At 35.5% G+C, this 19,503-nt stretch overlaps 1 protein-coding gene and 1 long non-coding RNA gene across 6 annotated transcripts in view; one reads left to right on the plus strand and one right to left on the minus strand.

Annotated features, from left to right (window-relative positions):
• The window catches only part of LOC108711038 (dynein heavy chain 3, axonemal), a 555,753-nt gene that overhangs the window by 520,661 nt on the left and 15,589 nt on the right, over window positions 1-19,503 (plus strand). For all 4 annotated transcript variants that reach the window (XM_018252361.2, XM_041586281.1, XM_041586280.1 and 1 more), the window contains 3 exons: window positions 10,695-10,832; window positions 16,191-16,451; window positions 17,135-17,227. In XM_018252361.2, the coding sequence (XP_018107850.1) occupies window positions 10,695-10,832; window positions 16,191-16,451; window positions 17,135-17,227 (492 nt within the window). The remainder of the gene's footprint in view (window positions 1-10,694; window positions 10,833-16,190; window positions 16,452-17,134; window positions 17,228-19,503) is intronic.
• LOC108711039 overlaps window positions 1-19,503 on the minus strand; it is a 50,724-nt gene that overhangs the window by 3,004 nt on the left and 28,217 nt on the right. Inside the window, exons 2-3 of one of the 2 annotated variants that reach the window (XR_001934843.2) lie at window positions 8,215-8,275; window positions 7,395-7,578 (exon numbers count right to left, since the gene is read on the minus strand). This is a non-coding gene — a long non-coding RNA (uncharacterized LOC108711039). Of the gene's footprint in view, window positions 1-6,141; window positions 7,579-8,214; window positions 8,276-19,503 lie in introns of those variants that run through there. The other variant, XR_005966280.1, reaches the window with a different exon arrangement.

Raw genomic sequence — 19,503 nt, forward strand, 5'->3', positions numbered from 1 at the left:
CAAAAAAGACTAAGGGCAGTATGAAAATAACGAATAAGCAAGAAAAAGGAGTTAGATGTATTTTAGAGTACGGACTACAATACAAAGCTGTTAAAAAAAGTATAGTCAAAAATTGGAATATTTTGAATACTGACCCTACAATAAAAGCATTAAATTTAACCCCAATGGTAATTAGTAGGAAAGCCAAGTCCATAGCAAATCAAGTAGCTCCTAACCGTCTAAATAATAAAAAAGCAGAGAAAAAGACGTGGCTTGATCTGAAAGGTTTTTTTCCTTGTAAAAAATGTGTGGTCTGTAAAAATAATAAAAGTAAAAAAGTAATAGAATTCAGTGATAAAAATAAAAGCCAGGAGTTAAAAATAGGAAAAATGATTACTTGTGGTACTAGATATGCAGTATATGCAGTGCAGTGCGAATGTGGTGCTTTATACATTGGTCGTACAATCAGACAGCTACGGGTCAGACTGGGAGAACATCTAAGAGGTATTGACAATAAAGATGTTGACAATCCCATTCTGAAACATTTTATAATGGCCCATGATGGCATACCCCAAAAAATAAGGATGTTTGGTATAGACAAAATAAACGAAAATAGTGGGGGCAATTTAACTACAAAATTACTAAGATTAGAATCTAACTGGATTTTTAAGTTAGGGACAATTATACCTGAGGGAATGAATAGCCATTTTGAACTAAAACCGTTTCTTACATCAGTATGGGATTAAAGTGAATGAATTTTTATATAAAAAAGTTTTACTGTATTTTGACAATATATTGTTTATTGATTTATTATTAATTAATTTTTTGCACAATTGCACTTTAGTCATTTAGTCACTGCAATTATATGGTCATGTCTCCGATATTAGTGAACTTTTAAGTGATTTGGATAAAGATAATGTTACAATGCGGATTGAAATGAAATATAATATAAGTAGAAAACTGGGGTTAATGGGTACACAGTGGCAAGTTGAATAGATCTTCTGATTTGTATGTAACACATATGTCACCCCTGAACCTGTAGAAAATAATTCTGCAGGTAATTAATGTGCACGTATCTAACCCTAGAACCTGCATTAAGTAATCTAGCAGGTACTTAAGGGACATGACCAGCACTAGCCACACCTCCTCTGATGAAGCGCCCAATAGCGCGAAACGCGTCAGGAGGGTGTGGCTAACAACAGGTAGGCAGACTGGGGGGGAGACACTGCTTTGTTGTGTGTGTGAATTGAATATTAATATGTTATTTTTTGTGGTTTATATGCACCAATAAATGTTTTTAAGCGAGAAACTGTGCATGTCTTTGATATTTACTTTACGTATGTATATCAAGTGGGGATGTGACGGGGTCCCCTACAGGAGCGTGCACCGAGATTTACACTGACTACACTGTCGAGAGTGCTGGGGCGCATTTTGAAATGTATATATATATGCGTATATATATATATATATATATATATATATATATATATATATATATATATATATATATACATATGGAAAGAAGATCAGCACTCACTGTAGTTTTGGTGAATTCGTGTTGATTTATTTGTCAAAAATCACATCTTATCCTTTATTTTTGACAAATAAATCAACACGAATTCACCAAAACTACAGTGAGTGCTGATCTTCTTTCCATATATATGAACCACATTTGGATCGAGCACCACTGGCTTTACTTTTTGGTTTGTGTGCGGGCACTGTGGGACTTCATATATATATACATATATATGTATAGAAAATATATGAGTAAATATACATACTTTTTAGTACAAATCCAAAAAGATGAAACTGTGAAATTAGATATTCTGTTATCCATCAGTGCACACGGTCCTGTTTTGTGCTTTGTAACTGATATATACAGAACTTGTACACTAATGAGCACACAGCTTTGACTTCTTGTTTAATTATGAAATATTTTCTTCTGTTTGGGCAATTCATGGGAAGCTTATTGTTTCATCTCAAACCTCTTTCCTAACCTTGAAAAGATATTGGATCTATCGTGCATTACCTCAGAAAAGAAAAGGGGAAAAAAAACTTGTGAACGAAACTGACAAGACAGGTTGCTATGGTTACTCGAGCACTCCTTTTATATTTAATATTACCATTTGCAGCTGCTGTGGCAAACCACTTGAAAAGTATCATATCTGAATGAATATTATATCAAAGCCTTGCCTTTTGTGTGAACGAAAGCTCCTGATTAACAATATGTAGCTCATTTTTGATTTCCAGGTTGTGCCCCTGTTTACCAGTAAAACATAATTTTCTCATCAGGAAGGGTTAGGGAATATACAGTAACAACCTACTTCTGCCCATGGCAGCTAAACATTTAACAGTCAGTAAGTAGGCTAGAGTAATGCACCAAGAGGATTCTACAAACACACTTAACTCTACAAGCTTAACCCCATTTCTTTTCCATTCTTTTTTAAGTTTTAATATCAATTTTACAGGATTCAGAAAAAAATGTATTACAGAATTTCTCCATCAGTGAATTTAATTCATTGGGAATCTCTTACTTGCCCTTCTTTCTGCCTATCCACTGGTGAAACAATTTACACAGTCAGCACCCTCACCTCCAAACAACTTTAGTATGATGCACGTCCAACGGTTTCCAGCCTCAATCCGTTCATCAATTCAAATTGCAGTAATAGACAGCACCAATCATCGATTTGTTATCTTTAAAAAGCCTTTATTGGGACATCGGCTCTGACCCCAAACACCCGGCAACGTTTCAGACCTTCCACGGTCTTTTCTCAAGCCACTCAGACAGCACCTGTGCTCTGTTTTTTATACAATGTATCACAGTGACCCCTAGTGACATTTTCCATAATTACAATGTTTCACATTATAGATCGCCATAATTGTGTCAAGTTATATAAATCACAAAACATGTATCTCTGTACCTCTGTGTAAAAAGTCCAATGTTCCTTAAAGTGTCCAGTATTTTAGATGTGCAAAAGTTATGCTGTAAAAAACGGGAACATAAAAAATTACCCCTTCAATAAAATACATATTAAAAGACATTTTTTTCATTTTTTTCATTATTATATTATTGGCCACTACTCAAAGAGGGCTTATCTGAAATTGATTTTTTTAAAAATGTTCCACTTATATCATATAAAAAATCAAAAACAATCGGATCAATGGCAGTTAGAGCAGATATAGGGGGGAGTGGTACCCAGGAGCGATTGTTGCGGCCGAGAAAGAATGGGACATACCCATGTCTTAACTGCAACTGCTGCTCAAATTGCCTGAAAGGTGATATACTGTACCATCCAAGGAAAGGTACAGCAATCAAAATTAATGGCTTTTATACCTGTGAGAGCACTTATGTAATATATGTGATCAAGTGCCCCTGTGGGTTATCCTACGTTGGACAGACTACCAGAAGTGCAAAGGAACGCATTAGAGAGCACAAGTCCGCAATAAATACTAAAAAAAGTGACCAAGCAGTCGCAAATCATTTCCTAACTGCAGGCCATGGGGTACAACAATTAAAGTATCAAATAGTAGATAGTGTACCGAAAATGCGAAGGGGAGGAGATAGAATAAAGATGCTATTAAAGAAGGAAGCAAGATGGATCAGACAATTGGAAACGATGGCTCCCCATGGCCTAAATAGGGAATATGATTTGAGTAAAATATATCGCTGAATTGTTTTTAATAATAATGAAAAAAATGTCTTTTAATATGTATTTTATTGAAGGGGTAATTTTTTATGTTCCCGTTTTTTACAGCATAACTTTTGCACATCTAAAATACTGGACACTTTAAGGAACATTGGACTTTTTACACAGAGGTACAGAGATACATGTTTTGTGATTTATATAACTTGACACAATTATGGCGATCTATAATGTGAAACATTGTAATTATGGAAAATGTCACTAGGGGTCACTGTGATACATTGTATAAAAAACAGAGCACAGGTGCTGTCTGAGTGGCTTGAGAAAAGACCGTGGAAGGTCTGAAACGTTGCCGGGTGTTTGGGGTCAGAGCCGATGTCCCAATAAAGGCTTTTTAAAGATAACAAATCGATGATTGGTGCTGTCTATTACTGCAATTATCCACTGGTGAAATACAAATACAAAACTACAGGCATTGTTATATGAACTAAGCAAAGTTTGTCCTCATCTATTAACCCAGATGTTTTGAGTTCAACCCCAAACTCTTAACAAAATTCTCCAACATTTAATCAAGCCCTGCCACAGCTCATACCGATATTACAAATATATAAAGACATATTCATTCCACTACAGTTCCAGAAATATCCAGAAAAAATACCATTTCCTCAAAGTCAAATTCAAGCAAAAATCAAGCACCGTGGGTATTTCTCACAGGCTAACCCACTGCACTAACCGATAAAAATCATTATTTTACTATCATAGCTTCTCTATTCTGATAATCAAAGGCTTATAAGTATATTGCACAGGATAGCCCATATGTAAAATACTGCATATCTAAATCTTTATCTAAATAAACCATTTACATAAAGATATACCTTTCTAGTATTTTGTGCTATTGGATCATCCTAAAGAGAATATTGTAATTTTTACTACTAAGGACTGTCCCCCTGGCTTGTATGATTCACTGTGCTTACATACAAAGGGCACACATACTTGCTAGGTTACATTAGCCAATGAATGAAAAGAACAGTGTCTTTTACTCCCACACTTGTTCCTGTTACAATTAGCGCTTCATTAATTCCTGTCAGGTGATTTCTGAGGCAGCATACCGACATCACAAATATATATATATATATATATATATATATATATATATATATATATAAAAAATTTATAGTGAAAAGAAAAACCGCACCAACAGGACTTTGTACAGTGTAAATATCAAAAAGATTTTAATTCTCAACGTTTCAGCTCCATTACTTGAGTTCCTGAAGACGGCTCAAGTAATGGAGCCGAAAAGTTGAGAATAAAATCTTTTTGATATTTACACTGTACAAAAGTCCTGTTGGTGCGGTTTTTCTTTTCACTATAAATATTAATGTTTTGACCAGCACATAGGCATTGGACTGTTATTGTCCCTGTGCACCGATCCTAATTATATTGATATATATATATATATATATATATATATATATATATATATATATATATATATATATATATATATATATATATATATATAAATAAACACACACACATCTATCTATCTTATCTATCTATCTATCTATCTATCTATATACACACACATACATAGTTGGTAAGATTCTATAACCGGTCACTTATGATAGAAATTATCTGTTGGTAATATACCTGAGGTATAGTTTTCCTTTCAGTCATATCCTAATTCAAGATGCTATGCAGCCTATATTTTATATTATATCATAATTGTGGGTGAGTGTGATAGTGTCATGTATGCAGTGACAACACAATAGTGGTCATTTAGGACTGCTAGCACAGTTGCATTTGTGCAAATTTACAGTGAGTCGGTTGTATTTAAAACCCCAATCAACAAAATGTGCTCCTTGTGTATGGATGTGCCCATTGCCACTGTGTCGTCTGTGCCTATTGATGCAGGGAAATCCCCAAACTACTCGACCAGACAGCAGCTCCAGGTTTTCCTCTGCACTCTGCATCCATAAGTACAGCTCACATGTGTTTAAAGCATCACACTCTCACCCCAACACTGAAAAATATACTAACCAGAATTAGACAGTTTTCAGTGTAACTGCTCCTAATTTGATTTTGATGTCAAATGCAACTCACATTGGCAACTGCAACAATGTTTTGGAATTCTAGGAAATTTGCTGCATTGTAGGGGGGAAATGTATTGTTTGTGCTTACAAATTACACTTTGATCCCCTAATAATTACCAGTGAATGCCATTTTTAGAGAGAGAGAGTTACAATTATATATGTTATCAATCTCACAGTTTCTTAAATGGGCAAAATAATCAATTTCTATTAGGGCTAACTTGCCTCAGTGGTAGTTCTGTCCTATTAGACTATGTTTACATTGAAATTTAGCATGCAGAATTTGTAAAATGAATTGTTTTCTTCTTTTGTGTGTATCAAGATATTCTGGTTATTATAAATACCTAGAGGAACTTAGAGAGGATATTCTTGCAACTGCAGACACAAAGATATACTGTAACTCTGCTTTACAGACAGTTTGGCTCGCACGTAATCATTTCACTGGAAACAGAGCTAAGAATTCTCACACAGGGAGTGACCTTTGCAGCAGCATTAAGATCTCTGAGCACAAGAAAAGAACAGTAGGTTCCCAGAGAAGTTAAGCTCGATGTGTGAGTTTCCCATTTCATTCTCTACTCTGTCTGACTGACAGATTTTATTTTGGTAGGTCACGTCATATTTTAGAGGAGCTCACACATACAATCTACGTTTGTGTCCACGTCTTTCCGGGCTAAAATGCAAAAAAAGGCACTAAGAATGTATTAAGTATTTATTAAGAATGAAATTGGATAGACCTAACACGTGCCCTACAAATAAATGAAAAACAGTAAATACGTAGATCGATGTTTCTATACCGAGTTTTTCCAAGTGGCCTCTATTACTTCCAGAGCACAGGAATTGAGAAGTAGTTTTTAAGGAAATGCTACTGATAAAATGGATTTTACAATTTTAGGTAAAACAATACATTTAGTGGAACACACTGTATATTCACATAAATACAAAGGGGAGATAAAATTCTCCCCTTATATGTTGCTGGAATAAAACTCTCATAATATTTAGAGTTAAAGCATGTGGGAGATGTAGTCTAGCAAGATCAGGGCTGGTTTCTTAAAGAAGCAGTAGCATTGTTTAATGTATGTATCAGTTGATCTAGAACCTTCAATTAAGCCATTTCTTGGCAACAAGTGTCCTATTTTGTATGTGAAAGGCATTCATTATATAATTTGGTAGAGAGGCATGGCTTGTGATCCCTGTTCAACTTCATGTGTAAGAACTACATCATTGTAATCTACAGAGTGTATCTTTCATCTACTATGTTAACATGTGTATTTCTCTTTTTATTTAGCTTGAATGGCTGCCCCCATGGTTATACAGCAGCTTATTAACATTAACTAGTAGTGTTTGTTAAAATAACACAAATTTTTGCCAATGCAGGGGAAGAGCACATTATATTTTATTTACTTTAAAGTATTTAAATTTTTTGTTGTTGCTGTCCTGTTATAGTGACACTACTCTAAACTTTTGCTCAGCTCTCTATAACCCGTGTACCACTCAATGAAAGAAGATTCAGTGAACAACCATATCATTGCTATAATAATCATATCATTGATTATTGCTGGAACCACCATACATATTTTTTGTGAAGATCTGAACCCCTAACAGCAGTATATGTGCATTTCTGTAGTTTGATTACAAAATAATATCAGAAAAAAATGGTATGGCTTCTCATTCATTCGCCTACCTAGAAGAATAAGGTGTGCAAATGGGTGAGTTTTCTGGAAAGTGTATGTCCTTTTAAAGCAGAAAATACCAGTCTTTTTGGTCCAAGCCCACTTTTGATGTCCACATTTGGTGTAGTCTTCTCTTTGCTTTTAACATCCATCCAGTAGTTTCAAAGTTCTAATTTAAAAAGGCAGCCGAGCATGCTATTATTCCCATTGAAACAGATGGTTAGGGAATTAGCATCTTTACTACAACATAAACCCCATAGTTTGCTCTTACCCCCTACAGGGATATACCATAAATGCACATATAGCATAGATATTGCTCAAAACTAAGCAAAATGAAGAAAGAAAATATATGTGCATGGTAGCCCTTTTCTTAAGTGAGAACAAAATAATTTTTTTTCAGATTAGTGTTTTATAGCAGTGTCCATTTGCATATGCATTACTTCGCTACCATAAACATATACCCCTGTGGATTAGACAATATTCTTTGTAATTTAAATGCCATTTTAGCCACTGTGATACTATAGTTCATTGACTTTCCATTGTGTCTATAAATGAACAACCCAAGGTATATTACAGTAAAATGATTGTGTCTTTTGTCTTTCTTTATTCATGGACTCCCACATTTCTTATTCCACTGTGACTCTAGTAAGCTACATACTATATGCATTATAAACGAATATCTCTTTCTATACAGATATTGTTACTAAACACTAAAATGCATTTATAGCTGTCATTAGTATATTGTCCAGTAAACCTTATTATATTATGTAACACTATTTCTTTTAAACATTAGAATTAATGTAACACTTTTTACTACAGAGATATCCTTACCTTTAATGAGGTGCCGTTTTATTCCCAACCACAGGATTAGTTATTGCGTATAAAGGTTAAACTGAAAGAACCAAAACATGTTATTTCTAAGGATGCATGCCTATACAGTTACAGCTATATTATCATCATGTAATTATAAATACAATATTTTATGATGTTGAACAATAAATCTGTGCATACATTGAACATAAAAAAGATTACATAGTTACATTGTTAAGTTGGGTTGAAAACAGAATCAGCCATCACAACATCAATTGACAGGGTATTCCACAACATCACTGTCCTCACTGTGAAGATCCACCTATGCTGCTTCAAATGAAAGTTAATTTCCTATAGTCTATTGGGATGGCCTCTGGTGTGGTGCTATCTGTCTATAATGCCCTCTAATGTACTTATAAAGAGTAATCATGTCTCCTCACAACCCCGAACTTGACAGTCTACCTTCAAAATTTAAATTTACATCCACCTAATCAGTTTAGTTGCAGGTCTCTGCACTATTCTAGCTCATTAATACCATTCTTAAGGGCTGGAGCCCAAAACTGCACTGCATACTCTAGGTGAGGCCTTACCAGGTTTCTATAAAGAGGCAAAATTATGTTTTCATCCCTTGAGTTAATGCTCTTTTTAATGCAAGACAGTATTTTATTTGCTTTAGTAGCTATAGAATGACATTGACTGGAATTAGACAACTTGTTATGTAAAAAAAAACTTCTTTTCAATTAAGGAAACCGCCAATACACTGCCATTTAGTATATAACTTGCATTTACATTATTTAAAATAGGTAGGAAAAAAACAATACCTGATAGTAGAAGTAAAGAGGGCTCTACCCAAAAAAAGCTTACAATCTATAAGATAGCCTATAATGAAGTTCAGTAGATTGGCATTTGAAGTGAACACTTTCATTTGCTTTAGATATGCATAGATATCCTTGTAACTAGCCTTGAAAAGATGATAAGAGCATTGTCGTCATATATCTCTAGCCATGTAAGCCCTTACCAAATGTTGGACAACAAAGGGGGCCTCATATTGAAACCACTGTTCTGATGTATCATGTGCCAGTTACCGTATATACTAGAGTATAAGCCAACCTGAGTATAAGCCGAGGTACCTAATTTTACCTACATAAACTGGGAAAACTTATTGACTCAAGTATAAGCCTAGGGTGAGAAATGCAGCAGCTACTGGTTAGTTTCCCTAAATTTTCCTAAATAACAGATAGCTTGAATCTCAGCTGCCATAAAGCAGGGCAGGACTGCTGCTTACAATGGGGATCAGATAGGAACTTTTGATTTACAACAACAGCAGCAGCCCTTATTGCTGACAGGGCAGCTAGTGAGAGTGGAGGAAAGCGCCCTTGAAAAGCGCCCCTGCACATTAATGCGATCGCCCGTGCCTCTGAGCCTGCGTTCACGCACACGCACTGAGTAGGGAAGAATGTTGGAGAGGACACAGGCAGGGACGGTCAGCTGTATCTCCCTCCTTCAGTATCCACTGACGTGGGGACTAGGAAGGGGGGACGTGATGTGGGCAGGTAAAAAATCGTGCTTACTTATTAGATTCTGCACATTTGCTTTATCACTCGCTTGTCTGCTGCTTGAACTGACTCGAGTATAAGCCAAGGTAGACCTTTTCAGCACATTTGTGGTGCTGAAAAACTCGGCCTATACTCAAGTATATACGGTACTTACTTTCTTTGTGTAAACTCTGAATGACTATTGGGTTGAAAACAAACAGATAACAAAACAGGATGCAGCAACACAGAACAGTGGTTTTATGAAACAACAAGAAGGACCACATTTCATGAACAGAGACATCAATATGGATCATAAAATTAGCTGCCCTGGTGTTTACCTCCAGTCTGTGCAGTCATACCCTAAATTCTATAAATGGGTAGTGATATTCATTAAAAGAACAGTTAAGCAATTACAATGGGCTCTGCAAACCAACAGATGAAGCATGACTAAAAAGGAAAAGTAGAGCATAACATGCACATAACATACACAGGATGGGAGAAGTAGCAATATGTAGGGAACAATAAAAATAAATGAAAACAAGTCATTCCTCCAGCAACAAAACTGGGTTTTGCGTAGACCTTAAAACTAACAACACTTTCTTATTTGTGCCCATAAAATCTGATATGCATAAACCCAATACAATTGTAGAAAATAATTGCAATATTAAATATTTAGAATATTTTGAGGCATTATCTCTTTTCCCTGGTTGATTGTGTATGTTAGCATAAAACACAGTAAAATTATGAGGCATGGCATGATAAATGCATAATAATTTAGCTATCGCATGTGAACTGTTTATAAAGAGATGAGTCTGCCAAAAGTCAAGAAAGCTTAGTCAATTATAGTTAATAACCCTTGAATATAGTAAATCTTTTTTGTCACTCTGAACCACTTAAAAATATAATGAGATGAGTGTTACATGACTTTTGACTATTAACAATAAATGTATATTTTTTTATTTTAAGGTGTGGAGACGGCTGTTATTTGGACTCTGCTTTTTCCATGCCCTAATTCAAGAAAGACGCGCATATGGATCTCTGGGCTGGAACATTCCCTATGAATTCAATGACTCAGATCTTAAAATCAGTGCTAAGCAGCTTCAGGTATGTTCGGTCACTAAGGAAATAAGACTGATTATAGTTTGAAGAAGATTCTTATTCATCTATTCAAACCCAACCCCCCTTTTTGTTTGTTTATGGGGTAGAATCCTTGGGAAAGTCATTTCATGTTATGTCATTTCTAGTCACTTTCATTTTTAAACTGCGTTCCCTATGAAGTCATGCTCACCAGCTGGTTTAGGGTTCCAAAGTAAGCACCCTAAAATAAATTAAATGTCAGGAATCATCCCTATCCCTGTAAATAATTTTGCTGTCAGTGGGTATGATCATCTCCATATTTAATAAAAGGCACTACATTTTAATACTTCTAGCTATAAATGCAAAAAAAACATGCATCCAGATTTACACAGATCTTGTTGGAATCTCATTTGAAGGTTCTCGTGTAGCTCCTGTAATAATTGTGCTCTGTGCCTTGGACAGCTGAGAATGACTTTTTTTGGGGGAGGGGGTCAGGAGATTCGGACAGCAGGGTGGTTTCCAGTAAAAGGTGGTTGTGGTGGAAATGTTACTATGGAGCTAGGTTAAATTAAGTTACACACCTGGCAGCCTATGGAGTAGATGGAAAGATCCCTTGTCATGGATTGGCTTTTGAGCATTTTATGCTGCATTGACATTTAAATGATAAATCAAACCAACGAAGCTGCTCACCAATGTCACTGGAATCTCTTAGGGAGTAATATAATAATTTATCATGCAACTTGTCTCGTAACCCACAGCAAATAATCTGAAGGTAGCATTTTCTAGTCAGCTGCTTGAAAAAGAAGCATATGATTTGTCTGTGTGGGCTACCATATGTGGACAAAGCCCTTCAATGAATAGTGTTTGTTCTGAACATTTTTGAACTTTTTGACGACTGTGTCTTGAGCTAAACTTTCTTTGGTGCTTGTGAGGTAGATAACTAGATTACCGGTGCACAGATAATCCCCCTACATAATGGACTCCAGTTTATCTGTAAACTAAATATGTCACAACAAAGAGGTTAAAAGACCAGTAACATAAAAAATTTGTTTAAAAAAAAATAAAATTTTACATAAAGAAAAAAAAACACCAAGACACATTTACAGTAACTTTAAATTTGCAAAGTCTTTATTAAGAAATAACTTTTTGATTCTCCACTTGCGTTCCTCTTCAGAAACGGTGACAGGGCGAAGATCCATCGTGCTGTGCTTGATTTCTCCTCCCTGCCTTCTCTAGGAGATAGCCAGGGAGGAGAAATCGAGCGCCGCACGATGGATCGTCGCCCCTGTTGCCGTTTCTAAAGAGAAGCACAAGTGGAGAATCTGTAAGTTATTGTGCTGCTGTCACTTACTAAGCTTAAAGTCTGATGCACAATATACTGAATATATTATATAAATGTCACAATATACGGCTGATTAGTAAATAATTCAGATTATTGGTACATGGCAGCTCAGAAACCAGTACAATTCACATCAGAATTTAATAATTAGCCTACTAGCATCATACGACAGGCAAACCAGGGAAAAAAAACTCAAATTTATTGAGTTTTCAAGAACAAAACAGTGTAAAACACCCGAAAATCATGAAGGTAATAAACTTCTTCAAATGGTTAAAGGGACATCTGCCATTGACTTTTACATGAATTTGACAGGTTTCAGCTGGATTCAGATTTTTAGCAGCTTTGGGGCATAATAAATCTCAAAAAATATGAGTTTTTCTTACTGAAACTAGCCTTGAAAAACTTGAAGAGACGCTGAACCTTTAGGCTGGTGCAATATGCTCACTATTTAAAATACAGCATTTCCAGCCATATTCATGTTTAGGGATTCGTTCTCCTTCAGGGGAGAGGTTGTTTACTTGTAAACCAAGGACCAAACATGGAGTAGCTTCAATCACCCCGTGTAGCTGAATAAATAAAAAACATAGATTCTTTGTGATTAAAACAATAAGCAAAACATATTTTCAGCACAACCCCAATTAATGAAATTCATGCAGGAAAATTGTATTATGGTGTTATTACATTATCCGATATGTGTATCAACCTAGGGTTGCCACCTGGCCAGTAGAAAGTATGCTTGATGTCAGTGTTATTAACAGGGAAGAAAGATGAATGATATTTTTTAAAGAAAACGTGGCAATCCTACATCAACCTTTGGACACTGCAGTGCAGTTTTGCACAACAAATGAGTATTGTGGGGTACAGAGCATGTTAGAAACCTAGTTATCCTACTCTCACTAAAGTAGTCAGACACTACTGTTATCCTTTATCTATCTCACTGACCTGTCTTTGAAACAAGGTAGCTATCATATCAGCGCTATCAGTAAATGTAAACCTACAGTATGAATCATTCAGTAGCATTCTTTTTAAATTAACTCAAGCATTAAATGTAACGTCAGATATGTTCCAGTGTACGTTTGTAATTGTTTGTAAATGCATTGACCATGCACAGTGATAATGATATAGATAAACGTAAATAAAATGAATTCAATTTCACTGTTATGCAGTGCCACCAAGTGGCAATATACATTACCCGTAATGTGCAGCAGTCTTTCCCCATTAAACTTGTGCATGTGTGCTATCTCTCTATAGATAGATACAGTAGATATATATAGTGTTGATTTCCTTTTTTTTTTTTAACATATTCAACTATGGAAAATGATGTATTAATGGGGCACAGCTTGTGATCAGGTGAAGTTTAGGAAATTACCTGCAAACTACAAGGTGCCCTGCAATTACTGGCTCAATCAAGCAGAAGGTAACTACTACAGGGTTCCAGTTGCTCCATGCAGCAGCTGAGATGACCGTCCACATTATGTGTTAGGTGTCAGGCTATGCAACAATTCTTATGAACTTCTGGAGCAACCTTTCCACCTAGTAACCTATACTCCAACAATTGCATGTCCCACATGGTGGTGTCAGGGTGGGCCATTCCTAATCCTATTGGATAAATTGCATGGAATACCGACATATTCAAGTATCATGGTGGTTAATAATAAAGTATTTTGCCATTAATATACAGGAATTAAATTCCTTTTTACTGATTTTATCAGTCAGTTTGCCAATATAAGGGCCTGGCAGATTGGTTTATGTGTTTGGACAAACTGGGAGTCTTACAATCTCACGCCTCTTTCACACTCACCAAATAATGGATAGAATGTCCACCCTGGTGGGGGACAAGCATGCACAGCAAGAAGTGTAGGGTGTAAACTAATACCAGCGTCGGACTGGGGGGGCCAAGGACCCACCAGGCCTACAGCCTCAGGGGCCCCCCACTCCTGTTGGGATAGGAGAAGGAGAGCCAGGATCTACCAGTTTTTTTTTTTTTAGAGAGCTGTCTAAAAAACCGCAAACCCCCAGCACCTTAGCGTAAAAGAGAACGAAGAATGAAGTGCCGCTTTTTCTTATTAACCCAACGAAAGCTGCTATTATTTTTGAATAACCAAAAAAAAATCAAAAGAACAGAGGCTTGCCTGCAAGTTAGAAAACTTTTAACAAAGCCTTTGGTTATTCAAAAATAATAGCAGCCTTTGTTGGATTAATAAGAAACAGCGGCACTTCATTCTTCATTCTCTTTTACTCTAAGGCGCTGGGGGTTTGTAGTTTTTTAGACAGCTCTCTAAACAGATTAGTTAATAATTGAGACCGCAGTCCTCCGTGTCCTGCCTTTCTCCCCGTGTGGTGTTCCAGGGCCTAGAAAAAACTTAGGTAGTAGATTTTGGGACAGCTCCACCTCTACTCTATTTTCACTTTCAAACTTTTGAATTCATGAAATGCTAGCTATTTAATAATTCATACAAAAAAGTTTTTAATAACAATACTTGATTTGTATTTAATAATTTAATTAACTTGTGGATGAATTTATATTCTAATTGATGTGTGCACGCACTGGCACTTTAATGAATGAATTGATATATAATTGGTTATTAATTGGAATATAAGTACTAAGTTATTTGAATGAATTTATGGACTAATTGAAATTACTAAAGAGAAATTAACTGAGCATATAATCTTTGCACTTATAATCAGCACTAAGCACGTTACACATTCATTTTTATTATTTATTTATTATTGCAATTAAGACAAATAAATAAAACAGATAGGGGCACATTTACTATTGGTCAAATATCGAGGGTTAATTAACCCTCGTTATTCGACCCTCAAAGTAAAATCCTTCGACTTCGAATAGCAAAGTCGACGGATTTACCGCTTGTAGTACGATCGAATGATCGAAGGATTTTAATCCATCGATCGAACGATTTTCCTTCGATCAAAAAAAGCTTAGAAAGCTTATGGGGACCTTCCCCATGTGCTAACATTGGTGCTCAGTAGGTTTTAGGTGGTGAAGTAGGTAGTCGAAGTTTTTTTTAAAGTGACAGTACTTCGACTATCGAATGGTCGAATAGTCAACGATTTCTAGTTTGAATCATTGTATTCCAAGTCGAAGTCGTAGTCGAAGGTTGAAGTAGCCAATTCGATGGTCGAAGTAGCCAAAAAAACTTTCGAATCCTTCACTCGAGCTTAGTAAATGTGCCCCATAGGGTTACTACTTTCTCTTCTTTTGGATTAATCTACTTAGTCTGTTATTGGCTGATTTAGAATCTACTTCAGTATTTTTTTTTAGCTCTTTTGTCAACCATGTGGGAACTCCCCAACCATTTTTACCCATTAGCCACATTCAAATGTAATAAGAGTCAGGAAGCAATACATGGATAAAAACATTTCCTGGGGTGCTAAAAAGGGCAGCAATTGGCTATTTGATAGCCACTATGTAGACCTATGTAGACTAGCAGCCTACAGTAGGAACTATTTGGCAATACACCTGGTTTTTATTCAACAAAATCAAGCCTAGAAGCTCCGGTTTTGAGGCCACTGGGAGCAACATGCAAGGAGTTGGTGAGAAACATGTTGCTCCCCGGCCACTCGTTGGGGACCACTGGTCTAGTGCGTGTAAAATACCGGTGCTGGGAAATAGTCTTTTGTGGTTCCTAGTAACTACCTTGTGGGAAATGTAACCTTTAGTAGTGTGGGTTGGTTTGCATCCTAGTGTACAACTGTTGTCTGTCATTATAGTAAATCTGGGAACATGTCCAAAGTGTTGCCCTTACTAAGGCCACAGAGCAGTTGCCGTATTATAGGCAGGATGGGCTGTTTTGGGGTGATTGTGGTGGTACTATTTCACAGTCTGTAACGTATTATGAGCTTATTGTTTAGGGTGAAATGATCTACCACAAAAAGGGGATGTAACCTAGAAGCCTGAAAATTTCTCAGCAAAAAATAATATTTGTTGTACAGTATTTGTTTTATTATGTATTTCATTCAGCAGGTATAATATAATGTTTTTATTACAAATTAAAAAATAGCTGAAAACTTGCTTTGCCCTATAGATGTTCCTCAGTGAATACAATGAAGCTCCTCTGGAAGCTGTCACTTATCTTACTGGAGAATGTAACTACGGTGGAAGAGTAACAGACGAGCATGACAGGCGTTTGCTTTTAAGTTTACTAGACATGTTCTTTTGTACATCTATAATTACTGAGGACCAATACAAATTTTCTCCTAGTGGCAAATACTTTGCTCTCTGCAATGGCACCTATGACAGCTACGTGGAATACATAAAGGGCTTGCCTCTCAACACAGATCCAGAGGTATGTGTTCTAAAAATAAAACCTATAAGCAAGGGTAGGCAAAGGTTGCTACAAGTGTCCTTGGTTAAAGGCAGTCAATTTTATGTAAGCCTGGTGATGTGTAATGTACAATTAAATGGCAATATATTATAATACATATTTTATGATCAGATTTTTTGAAAATAATGCTGAAATGAATATTTTGTTGTATGGCCCTAAAATACTCCAAAAGTTTTCTACAAATGATGTTATGTATTTTTCTTTAGTTGCTACTTTGTCTCCTTGCTTTAATGCGGTGATAGTAATAGCAATCCATAAATGTAATTAATAAAAGAAGATGATGGCAAGCTCTAACACCAATCAGTTCCCATCATCTGTCCTTGTTATGGGAAATAGCTCATAGTACAAGTTGATCCAGGGACTAGTCCGATTGCCATTTTGGAGTCAGGAAGGAATTTTTCCCCCTCTATGGCAAATTGGAGAGGCTTCAGATGGGGTTTTTGCCTTCCTCTGGATCAACTGGCAGGTAGTTAATAAAAAAAAAAAAAAAGGTTGAACTCGATGGACATGTGTCTTTTTTCAACCTTACTTACTATGTTACTATGTTGTGCTATTTACCATATTCAACAAAGCCAAAGAACGGGCAATGGGTATATTGCATTGGAAATAGTAAAAATAGTAAAATATGTGTACCTGCTTTTTAGGTATTTGGACTCCATATCAATGGAAACATCACCAAAGAGCAAAAGGAGACTGCAGAACTATTTGATGGGATTTTAACAACGTTACCAAAAGAGGTAATACTGTACTAGAGGTTAAATGGTTGTAAGCCTTTGATGTAGGATTTCATGCTAAAGATCATAGTTCTATTCCCTGCAGCAACTCCTTGGGACCCTGGAAAAACGACTTACTCTGGTGTCCCAGCATATGTATTGCTCCTATCCTGGCTACCTTGATTGCTATGATGCATTTTCAGTTATATGGGAGAAGAGAGCTATATAAATAATTCCCATACCATTTCCTACATAAGTAAACACTGTAACTTGTACTTTTTTTCCAGGGCATTGGAAAAACTTACAAAACTAGATTCTCAAAGATGATATTATAATTAGATAAATTATTTAGTCAGTACATGGTATAGGTACAGGCGTGATATCCATTATCCAGAAAGCTCTGAATTATGGAAAGGCTGTCTCCCATAGACTATTTTATATAAATTTTTATTCAATTTAAACATTATGCCAATGTCCCATCTGGTTATCTCAGGTCATGGTTCACTATCTTATTTCTACAGGTATAGAATCCATTATCTGGAAACCTATTATCCAGAAAGCTCTCAATTACAGAAATGTTGTCTCCCATAGACTCAATTTTATCCAAATAATCCAAATTGTTAAAACTTTTTCTTTTTTCTCTGTAATAATAAAACAGCAGTTTGCACTTTATCCAAACTAAGTTATTATTAATCCATATTGGAAGCAAACCCAGCCAATTGGGTTTATTTAATAAAAGATTTCTAGTAGACTTAAGGTATAAAGATCCAAATTATAGAAAGATCTGTTATCCAGAAAACCCAAGGCCCCAAGCATTCTGTATAACCGTTCCCATACCTGTATAGGATCTGTTATCTGGAAATGCAAAATCGAGAAATCTCTTGAGTTACAGGAAGGCCATCTCCCATAGAGAGTCCATTTTAAGCAAATAATTGTAATTATTTATTATTCCCTTTTTCTCTGTAATAATGAAACAGTACTTTGTATTTGATAATAATTATGATGCATAAAACCTTATTGCTTGCAAAACAATCCAGCTGGGTTTATTAAATTTTTGAATGATTTTGTTTAGTAGACAAGGTATAATGACCCAAATTAAAAAATAGCCCCTTATAAGGAAAACCGCAGGTTCTAAGCATTCAAGATAATAGATCCCATTCCTGTATTTATTAAGAATTGCATCTGAATAACTGAGTTGTATTCTATAATATTCTTACACAAAACAATAGTCCTTGAAATCACAGTAACTAAACATTAAGAGCTTGGCTAATAGAGCTGCAGAGGTTCCTTATTTTATCCATAGTTTTTGTGCCTTGCCAACAAATTATGTCATATTTGTACTTTGTTACTTTCTCAAAGATAAAAAAATATATAACTATATTATATAAAGAAAAGGCCAAATGGGTTACATTTCAATAAAATGGGTTATTGGTTCACATTCTGGTACTTCATTGTGGGTAACAGAACTAAATTAATATGATCTTTTTTAGTTTAACATAGTTACGTATGTCAATGATACAACAGTATTATCAAAATTACATTTGTAAAAAAAAAAAACAGCTTAATAAACAGTATATCATGTGATTGAAGTTGGATTTAGCCAGTGTTGTCTGGGGCCTTTATAGGATTTTGGCAAATCTCTTAGAAATTCCATTCAAACTGTAGAAAGTTTAAAAGTTGATTAGAAAAAATATTCATAGATTTACAGTATTTTGGTATAAACAAATTGGCATAGGCTAAGATATGGAATAATAGCTTGCAGTATGATATAGGTTAATGATATATATTCAAAATTAAAAGCAAAACGGTTCTATTTTAATATAAGGGTTTAGCATTCTGTTATTATACTTGAGGTGTGTGACCCAGTACTATTTGGGAATAAAACATGACACCCTTTACCAGAACATAAAAGCAATGCAAAACAGTTGAGTTGTTCAATATAAACATTACAGGTATTAATTCCATTATCCAGAAAGCTCTGAATTACGGAAAGGCTGTATCCAATAGATTCCATTTTATCCAAATAATCCACATTTTTAAAAATGTCTTTCTCTGTGATAAAAAAAAACAGTACCTTGGACTTGATCCAAACTAAGACACAATCCTTATTGGAAGCAAAACCAGCCTATTGGGTTTATTTAACGTTTGCATGATTTTCTAATAGCCTTAAGGTATGAAGACCCAAATTATAGAAAACCCCAGATCCCGAGCATTCTGGATAACAAGTCCCATACCTGTATCAATAAGACTCAATAAAGGTGAACAATTATATGATAGCAAAGGTCTTACACCTATATATA

The sequence above is a fragment of the Xenopus laevis genome, chromosome 3L (genome assembly GCF_017654675.1).
Source record: "Xenopus laevis strain J_2021 chromosome 3L, Xenopus_laevis_v10.1, whole genome shotgun sequence".
NCBI lineage: Eukaryota > Metazoa > Chordata > Amphibia > Anura > Pipidae > Xenopus > Xenopus laevis.